Source organism: Pyrus communis, chromosome 1 (assembly GCF_963583255.1).
Source record: "Pyrus communis chromosome 1, drPyrComm1.1, whole genome shotgun sequence".
NCBI classification, from domain to species: Eukaryota; Viridiplantae; Streptophyta; class Magnoliopsida; order Rosales; family Rosaceae; genus Pyrus; species Pyrus communis.
Genome location: NC_084803.1, coordinates 9,082,848 through 9,093,351, shown reverse-complemented (window position 1 = coordinate 9,093,351; position 10,504 = coordinate 9,082,848). Strand labels below are relative to the sequence as shown.

At 36.5% G+C, this 10,504-nt stretch overlaps 2 protein-coding genes across 2 annotated transcripts; both read right to left on the bottom strand.

The window, feature by feature from the left end:
• Positions 1-2,970: 2,970 nt before the first annotated feature.
• Positions 2,971-5,594, bottom strand: LOC137745948 (F-box/kelch-repeat protein At3g23880-like). Its single transcript, XM_068485982.1, has 2 exons — positions 5,471-5,594; positions 2,971-4,642 (listed from the first exon to the last, which is right to left on the bottom strand). Exon 2 carries the CDS (start codon positions 4,526-4,528, stop codon positions 3,185-3,187), a length of 1,344 nt encoding a protein of 447 aa, XP_068342083.1. The 5' UTR covers positions 4,529-4,642; positions 5,471-5,594; the 3' UTR covers positions 2,971-3,184.
• A 1,852-nt stretch (positions 5,595-7,446) lies between these two features.
• LOC137729364 (F-box protein At5g51380-like) lies at positions 7,447-8,457 on the bottom strand. Its single transcript, XM_068468305.1, has one exon. It carries the CDS (start codon positions 8,420-8,422, stop codon positions 7,532-7,534), a length of 891 nt encoding a protein of 296 aa, XP_068324406.1. The 5' UTR covers positions 8,423-8,457; the 3' UTR covers positions 7,447-7,531.
• Between the last annotated feature and the right edge of the window lie 2,047 nt (positions 8,458-10,504).

The following is a 10,504-nucleotide window of genomic DNA, read 5'->3' as shown; positions in this document are numbered from 1 at the left end:
CAACACTACATTAACGACATATTAACATGCATACTCTCCTATTACCAATTAATTTTATAATAAAACATTTTTCTTTAAATTTACAACACACCAACGCAATCTTATAGTTTCAGCTCAAAATAACACTAGTAAAAGATATGTCTATTCGGCTTCTAGACATGTCTAAGGGATGAGAATTTTTTCCAAGTACCTGTCACACATGCTGACTTAAAGTTCCCCATTAATAGACACATGACACTTATCCTTCTACTTCTTAAATGACACGAAAATACCCATTTTACCCTTATATTCATTTCACAAAATAATTAAATAATTAAAAAATATTGAAGGCCATATTTCATACCCCTAATCTCCAATCCCTAATCTCCATCGCCCTTCCCCCATCCCTCCACTGCTCCATTCATCCTGCCTTTCCGCATCACCTCTCTCCCTATTTCTTTCTCTTTCTCTTCCCCTTTTTATTTCTTCTCTTTCCTGCTCTAGAGTAAGAACAAAAAGGATGTCAGCGAACTCCAATTGATAGATTGAGATTGACGACAGCAAATCTAAGTTGGGATCGCCGCCGACAATCTCTGGGTTCCATGTAGATGTAAGAGCGGGAGAGAGAGAAAGATCGAGAGAGATAGAGAGATAGAAAGTCAAACAGAAAGAAGGGATGATGATGCCAGAAAAATCCCCAACCGATGGTGAAGGTGGGTGCGGGTGGTTAGACGTCGTGTTGCTCGTGAGCCTCTAATATCATTTTAAGTTTATTTTAAAATAATTGTCAATTTTTTTATTTAAAAGAATAAAATATGCAAGTGTTAAATGTTTATTAGTGGAATTCTAGTTCAGCATATGTGACAGGTACCTGAAAAAATTTCTCCCAAAGGACAATCCTTATTACAAATTAACAAGAGTTCTCCGTTGAAATTCAAATGGCTCAATAAAATAGATATGAGTACACATCATTGGATAGAGGTGGGTGCGGGTGGTTAGATGTCGTGTTGCTCGTGAGCCTCTAATATCATTTTAAGTTTATTTTAAAATAATTATCAAATTTTTAATTTAAAAGAATAAAATATGCAAGTGTTAAATGTTTATTAGTGGATTTCTAAATTAGCATATGTGACAGGTACATGAAAAAAATTTCCCAAAGGACAATCCTTATTACAAATTAACAAGAATTCTCCGTTGAAATACAAATGGCTCAATAAAATATATATGAGTACACATCATTGGCTTACGTCAATACTTTAAATAGTTCATTTTAAAGTAATTCTCAATAAAATAGTTGTGTGTGTGTTTTTTTAGGAAATTTTAACGAAAAACTCATAGTACTGTTTATTTGAACGAAAAACTACATTTTAATACGAAAAAGTCAATCATGATATTATTCACTTTATCCTTTATTTTGTCTTTATTATTAAAACTCAAAGTTTTCAATCTATTTTCATTATTTTTTTTTTTTTAAGTCTTATCTTGGGGCTGCTGCTCTGGGGCCTCCAATTCTTCTTCTTTCTTATTGTGCTGATCAATAAAATAGATATGAGTGCAAATCGTTGGCTTGCCTCAATGCTTTAATTTTTTTTTGAAATAATTCTCAATAAAATAGATATGGGTGCACATCATTGGCTAACCTCAATACTTTATTTAATTTTTAAATAATTCTCAATAAAATAGATATGGGTGGTGCACATCATCGGCTAACCTCAATACTTTAAGTAGTTCATTTTTATAGTAATTTGTTTTATCAAGAGAGGTTTTTTAAAGTTATTAGGTTTAATGTAAGGATAAGTTAGGAGACTAAATATCTAAACTAAAATTTGTAAACCAATGATGTAGACGTTGATGAATGATTTATTATTTAAGTATTGATTATCGTACTTATTTTATATTGATGACATATCATTTAGTTTGTAAATTTGGTTTATAAATTTTGACTCCTAAAATTATTCTTATTGTAACAAATGATATGTTATTAATAGAAAATATACACGTTAATCAATATTAAGTAATAATTTAACAACCATATTATTTGATTTACAAAATTTAAAGAAATTTTTCAGGGAGCTCGAGTTCTCGGCCTATATCAATCTGACATCTAGAATATCATATTTTCAAATGTCATCTTTTTAAATGAAGGCATCCTTAAAACTTTTTTTTTTAATATTAAAAGTACGTGACTAAATTTCAAAACTAATTGAAAAATCCAAATTACTCCCAGGACTCGAACCCGCCGCCCACCCCCACCTATTCCTCCCTTCCATACCCGTATGTTGCCCTTTCTCTTTCTTTCTCATATCTTCTTCTTTTATCCTCTCTTCGTCGGAGAAGAACACAGTTACACGGGAATCTAACCACTTGACCAGCTACTAGATCAGCAGTTGGCGACACCAGATCTGTGGTTGGAGTTGACGTCGAACATTCCTGGGCTTCCATGTCGAAGAAATAGAAGGAGATGAGAAAGACAAATAGGAGAAGAGAGAAGAGATTCACCGATAAAATCGGCGATGGAGGTGGATAGTGCTGTCAGGCGTGTAGTTGGCGTTGACGAGGTGGTGTGATAGGGATAATTCAAATATTTTGTTTGATAAAAATTTTAGTTTGGCATTTTCTTGTTTGAAAAACAAAGCGGACAGGTGTTAACCTTTGATTCATTGGGAACTCCAGCTGTGACGGCTCCTGAAAATTTCTTTATAATTTAATTTAAAATTTTAGTCTCTCTTATTAGATTATTACTTATATATATTTTAGTCTCTCTTGTTAGATTATTACTTATATGTAGATTAATAAAATTATTTTCTACTGATGATACACTATTTAGTTTAAAATTTTAGTGTAACAATACTCTTAAATTATTATAATAATGATTCTATGGTGCTTTAAAATATTGTATTCTTTAAACCTTTTTACCGGTAGATATTGGACAAAAACACAAAAATATATTCCATGACATCATAAATTTTTTTAAGGTACATATTTAATTATATCGTGAATTTTTTACTGCCATTGGCTTGAATCCAACCCATAAGCAAACAAACCATTTCACGTTGGAAGTTAAATAATGAGGAAGATACAAATTAATATTACAATCATTTCGACAAGATAGTAACTTATTAGTGGATAGCCTGATCTTCTTCTTTCTTTCATCCTCGTGATTACTGATGATTATCTTTAATTAAGTACATTATAATATGATCAGCTATCTGACCATGGAGTATTTCATGGTGGGTGAAGCAAGGCTCTCCATGTACAAAGCCACTTGAGAAGAGTGTACATCCCCGGAAAAGACGGCTCGGAAGTTTCTGTCCGCCGGATTGTAAATGACTAGTTTCCTTTGATGCAAGAGGATTAGAATCTCCCCGTTCTTCAAAATACTCAGAACTGACATCAGCCCTAGGTATTCAGAATCCATCTTCAGCGGAATGGTAGTGAAAATAGACCAAGATGCCTTGACCCCGTACTCATTCATTAACCACACCTGGTAATCAGACCCATGAGGGCTGTGAAGCATACTCAGCCGCCCTCCTAAAACCCCCAAACCATAGAACGAGAAATTCTTGTCGCCGTCGCCCGGTAGGGGAAGTTGCCGGTACGTCTCCTCCGCTATATCGAAAGAAACGATTGAGAAAGGCCTCTCACCATCACCGTTTGCGTAAGCTTGATCAGTAGTCTTTCCGCGGCGGACTGCCCAGTGGAGAGCCCCGTTGAGTAGGGTTCCGACAAGGTTGAACAGAAAGTAAAAAGGCAGGGTTTCGGACCTGGCTCTCCATGTATTGGCCTTCAAAGAATAAATGTCAAGTTGGGTGGCGAAAACGCCTGCCTTACTTGAAGAAGTGGCCCTCACTATTTTATAGTCTTCCTTGCGCGAATCGTAACCGAAGCCATAGAAGTAATCCTTACCGGAGATTGTCGCCAACTTTGGGGCTGCATGAACCTGCCTGGTGGATGGATTATAAATCATCATATCTTCCGAGTCAACCACCAAACACACCAGGCCGTTACAAGAGCCGACAATCTTCATGTCTTTGACCGGCCGCCTCATTGTCACAGAGTACTCATGCTCCGCCTCCACGACCTTAGTAGTACTATTAACACCAGTTGTGCCGGCTGCTTCTGCCTTCGTTTCTTTTTCTGCCTTTGCTTCTGCTAGACTTTCTGCTTCACCTTCGCCATGGGATGGCAAGGTTGCCGTTGCGGGTGCATCAATAGTAGTGGTATTGAGAACTTGTACGTGGACGGACTGGAGGAGGGACAAGGAGGAGAGCATGAGTCGTGCTCTTGAAGATGTAGTTTTGCCGTGAGCATCATGATCATGATCACAATCATCGTCATCGTCGTCTTGTTTGGTAGAGCGGATAAGGAGGTGTGACTTGACAAACTTTGGGTCGGAGATGAGAGCAAGCCATGGCTTGCATACGCTTCTGAAACGAAGGACGGACTTCACCGGCAGTTGCAGCAGAATTTCCTCCACAATCTCATAGGGAAGCTGCCGCTGATCATCGTGTTCATTATGCATATTGGAATGATCCAATAAGGTTCCCATGTGATATACAATTGGTTGAGGGAGGCTTGATGAAACTTGAGACTTTGAGTTCCACTATTTATAGAGCAATCACTGCAATAACTTAAGCGCAAGTTGAGAGGTTTGATCCTTCACCTACATGTGAACTCCATCTGTCATTTTAGCATCTATGTATAAATTAATAAAGGACTAAACGATAAATTAGCAACTAGTACTGCAGATTAACTAAACGATAAAGCTAGCTAATTAAACAAATCTTTAACAATATACAATAATAAACAAGGATTACTTTGTGAAACTTGCATATCGACTGTTTAGACTAACCTGTACTAATTTGGAGCTACGGATAAGCATAAACAAGGTCTTTATCTAATAAGTTGGAAAATAATATGCATTGGAAGCTAGCAATAATATAAAGTTCCTAATAGACATATATATGATAACCACGATTTGCTGCTATTCAACTAACGCATCCTAATTTCAAACGGATCAAATTACTTTTACATATAAAACCGATCAGTCTATTATAAATCATTATTCAAAGTAACAGGAAAGTACTTTAACCTGTATACACAAACGACCACATATAATTGAGCTTCAGTTGAGGTTTAAAAGTAGATAAGTACGTAGCTAGTGAAGCAAATATTGTAGGCCGGCCGACTTTGGGTTCCGTGAGCTTGAAAGATCAACCACTGGTCAATATTTAATCTATATATGTAACACTATTTTCAGACAGGGCTAGCTAATGTATTGTATATGTAATAATACCACCTCCATCTCTATCTAATTATACAACTGACGCATGCATAAATCTATATAACAAAATAAACGTTTACAAGCATACAATTTGATGATGCGATTCCAATCAATACAAAACTGATAACACACACGTACATATATGTGTGTGTGTGTGTGTGTGTGTGTACATGCATAGTGGTTGTTGAGGTGGGAAGTTTAAATTACCTGCAGGCCGGCCGTGATCGGTTGAAGAAATTAATTACGTGGGACCTGGACTACCATTCATTACAAACTGGAAATGGCTTCGTTAATTAGGCAATGTCGCAGGTGATGTGCAAGAAGAATGAATGAGGGATTAAGATGTGTTTGCTGCAATATATACACACACAAGCGTGTATATTTTATACCAGAGAGAGAGAGAGAGAGAGAGAGAGAGATAGAATAGTAGAGTAGACCCAGCGCGCTGTTGACATTGTAGCTGTTCTTAATTTGGTGATGGCGTGCAGCGCTTACTTTGAACTTTCAACCTCGAGTCCATATCATGCCTTGTCGATATTGCCAATTGCCATGCCAGTCTATCTTTTTCGTGTGTCAAACTCTCAAGTGGTGTTAAATATTGGTTATTTATTATAAAATGTTAAAGTTAAAAGTAGCCGTGACTTGATTGTACTATATAGAATGATTCTGAAAATTCTTCAATTACGTACGTTAATTGTACATTTTTTTTTTAAAATTGTCCAATAACCTACTACACGACTCATCTCAATTACGTATGTTAATCGTACATCATACGATCAGTTTTCATCAGTTACAATTTATTTTAATTTTAAATAAAAAAATTTATAATTATTTCTGACCGTACGATGTACGATAAACAGACATGATTGAAAATTTTCCAAAATTCTCACAAAGAGGATATGGAGAGGATCCTCATTCATATATATATATATACACATGCTGGTCGGTCGTTTGACTTGAATGAAATTAATTCCTATTAGCTAGCTGGAAATATTGAATATCTTGTAATTGTCAACGGAGGAGTACGGTGGTACGGTCGATCCGATACTCTGTTGAAAGTGTCATATAACTCGCCTCCGCGCTTCAATGAGGGTCTGAGACTCCGACGCTATAATATTTGACAATTCCACAAAAAGTTGCTGGAGGGAGGGAGGGGCCGGAGGGGCCGGAGGGTCAATTCCTTAGCCACCGCATACAACAATACGAACAAACAGATAATCCACCTTTAACTTTAACATGTTGAATTTTTCTTCATTAGTTCATTGATTATCATATTCTTAGGGGAATGCATCCGTTCAACATCTAAAGTAAATATATATAGTAATTTTAGGTAGATTAAATTTGTAAGTTATAAGAAATAAGTAAAATAAGTACGTTAATTAATACTTAAGTAATAATTAAATCATCAACCTTCATATATATTTAATTTACAAACTTTTATCTAAGTCATTTCTCTCTATTTTTCTTTAAATTTGTACTATATTAGCTGATATTAAGATTAAGCTGCTGCTGCAATTCGAAGAGATGGGGATTTGAAAGTCAGCCAACAATAAAAAGACCAACAGACATTTTTGAATTAAAATAAAGTTGTCAAAGTGGGAGCCGGTGACTAACAACTCACGCACCATGGCCCGGCCTGGCCACCGCCACTTCCTCTCGGTCCCCTCTTGTGCTTCCCAGTTCTCTCCCTTCCACTCAAATAATATCTAGCAAAGTGCATAAGTTGGTGAACATGGCAGATTATTTATATATGGCAACTTAAACAAGGCAGATTATTATATATGCAACTTAAACAAGGCAGATTATTATATATGCAACTTAAACAAGGCAGATTATTATATATGCAACTTAAACAAGGCTGATTATTATATGTGCAACTTAAACAAGGCAGATTATTATATATGCAACTAAACAAGGCAGATTATTATATATGGCATATATGGCTATAGCAACTTGCATTAAAACGATATTCATATACACCTCAGAATCAGTGAAAGCAAAGTCAAGATGCATTATTATTAATATTGTCATTACTGTTACGTGACACAAGCCGATAGATAAATTCAAAGCCTAATCGGATAAATGGTTTTCGTGATCACAAATTATTCGTAAGATAGCTTATGTGGTAAAAAAAATTTAGATTTAAACTCCTATGATCAAAGTCTGTTAGGATTTATATCCGAATTAAAACATTTGTCATTCGTCCATTAGTAATTTGCAAGTGGGTCTCACAGGTAAGACTAAGATGGTCATTTCATCATTCCCATCTTAGCTCCCTTCACACCCACAGAGCTCAAGCTTCACTAACTTCCTACACCCCTGAGCTAAAATCGTCAACCCGATATACGAAATCACAGCCCTGTAAAACCCATCAACAGAACCAATCAATTTCACAATCTGCAAGTTCCTACAACCATTAATCCCCTTCAATGCCAAGTCCCCACAACAATGCAGCTCCAGTTCCTGCAATATCTGGCACTCTTCAGCAATCCTCACCAACCCATTTTCACTGGCGCCAATAACCGCAATTCGCTGCAAATTCAGGTACGATTGAGCGATCAATCTCAGCCCATGGTCCACAACACTATTCTTCAACACATCGCTCTCCTCAACGAATCCATTGGGGCTAAAAAGCGAGTCGATATGAACAGTCAAAGCCTTCCTGGTCACCAGAATCCCCGAATTCCTTGGGGACCGAATGCAGGCATGGACAATATCGACATCATCCAGATTCAAGAACTGGGCAAAAACTCGACCCCAGTCCAAAAACCCCCAAACGAAAAGCTTCACGGAATTCACCAGTCGCCCGTGAAGGTATAGCCACCGCTTGCAGATGAGGGAGTTGGGGAGGTAGTGGGGAATAGGGAGCTTGGAGAAGATGCGGAGTAGGAGCTCGTCGGAGAGGATAGAGGTGGAATCCAGTGCAGGCGGGTCAAAGGTAAGGGAATTGAAGGCTGATGAGAGGTCGGGCTCGGAGTGGGGAGACGGCGAGCCAGTGGAGGGAGAAAGGGAGTTCAAATGGTTCTGGAGCTGCATCTTCATGATAACATGCTTGAGAGCTTGGTCCGGGAGGCTCAGTGGGCGCGGTCGCTTAGGCAGAATTGGCGGTGGTGAACTTTTTGGGCTTCCGGATTTTCTGTCTGGTGAATTTGGAGACATTAATTAAAGCTTTTTGGAAGATAGAGAGAGACACACACACAAATACAGAAATAATCATCTTAGTTTTACTTATGAGACTCACCTGCAAGCTACTAACGTAGGAATGAGAAAAGTTCTGATTTCGGATATAAATTCTAATTGACTTTGACCACAAGGTTTAAATCCAAATTTTTTAATCACAGAACTATCTTCCAAATACCTTATAACTATATAGACCATTTATCCGATTAGGCCTAAATTCAAAGCGTGAACGCTTCTTTCTTGTTTCTTCTTTTTATTATACTGTTTGAACATGCTTTTGCATTATTTATTTATTTTTCTTTGAAAAAAAAAAAAGGAAAAATTTGATAGTAAGTTATGATTATTCATTCATTTTGGGTCCGGAAAGATTATAGAGAATTTCATTTTACCTGTGGTTATAGTCAAGCAGACTCACCAGCTTGGACCATCAAACCAGAGACCTCTCACGTTTTTTTTTTTTTTTTTTTTGCATCATTGTTTTATTAAATTAAGGCTCTTAAATTTTAATATATTTTTTTAACAAACAATATTATGTAAGGAGATGGGTGAGTTTAGCTTTATAATGGACTAGCAATAATGTGGTTCAAATTCGCCTTTGGAGAGAATCGAACTTAAGACTTCTCCCTTACAAGTAAATAGGAATATTGTGGCCTTAAATAGTTAAATTGAATGAGGATCCTCTCCGGATCCTCTTTGTGTGGATCCTGAGAATCCTCACATCGTATCTGTTCATCGTATATCGTACGGTCAGTTTTCATCATATACTATTTGTGTTTAATTTTAAATAAAAATATTTAAAATAATTTATGATCACACAATATATAATGAACGAACATGATATGAAAATCTTCAAAATCTTCACAAAAAAAAAAAAAAAAAAAAAATCTGAAGAGGATTCCCATTCAGTTAAATTTTAATATTTTCTATGAGCTTATAGACGGGAATAAATCAGCACGGGCGATGATATCATAATATGCTTGTAGTCAGTCATATCGTTTGGATTGATTTGAATTCAATACAGAGAAATCATGCATTATCCAATGCCAGTTGTTTGTGGGGATCCGTGTGTTGGCAAGGGTTTACTCATGCGATGACTTTTAAACTGGCATTGAGGGAAGAAAGGATAAAGGATAGCATAGGAATCGGATCCCTCCTGAGCATGGAGACCGAATGTTGAGCAGCTTATTTGGATCTTTGAAACTTAATCACATGATTGTAATTATTATAACTTTTAGATTAACTTCCTATTTGTAATTATTGGATCAAATTTCAAGGACCCAAATAAACTACTCAGCAGGCTCCAATCCATCCTCAGGAGGAGATCTGGTTCCAATAGCATATACCATCCATTTGGGATATTACTCTTAGAAGCACGCCAAGTGTCAATTAGGATAAAGATGATTTTTTGACCATCGGAAGATGGTTTTGGTTATCATCAAAAGGCAAATGGTAGTTACCGTATGGACTCTACAACATGTTCAAGCGTATTTATCCTATAAATCTAAGAGACCGTGCAACTCAGAAGGCTTTTTACTACTTAATAAACAACTCAAATGCTTTACATAAAAACTCTCGCACTATGTAAAACATCTTATTACATTTGTTGACAAAAGATACTAAATATCTTAATATGTGAAACGTCTTACATATTTGTTGAGAAAAAAAAAAACACTAATTATCTGAACCCAAAATACTAAGAAAAAAACATTAATTATCTGAACCTAAAATACTAATTATGATTGCTTCTAGTTAGTTGGTGATCCAAATCTCAACTATTAAGGGATCACTTCATTAGCTTCATGTAGAATCGGTATCACTGTCTTGTGCATTTTCTCACATGACCGACTTCCAGCTGCATGCACATACATATGTCAAATTTATTACAACTTCAATGGGGGGATTTGAATCTGCAAATTTTCCATTTTTTTGAGCTTCAAGAACTCCGTTGTCTGCTGCTTCACCCCCTAAACGCCATTTTTTCCGAGTCAGCACGCGTTCAGCAAATCTGAATTTTCAGATTTCAGTACTCCAAACTCTCTTCCGTTGTCGATCTTTTATGGG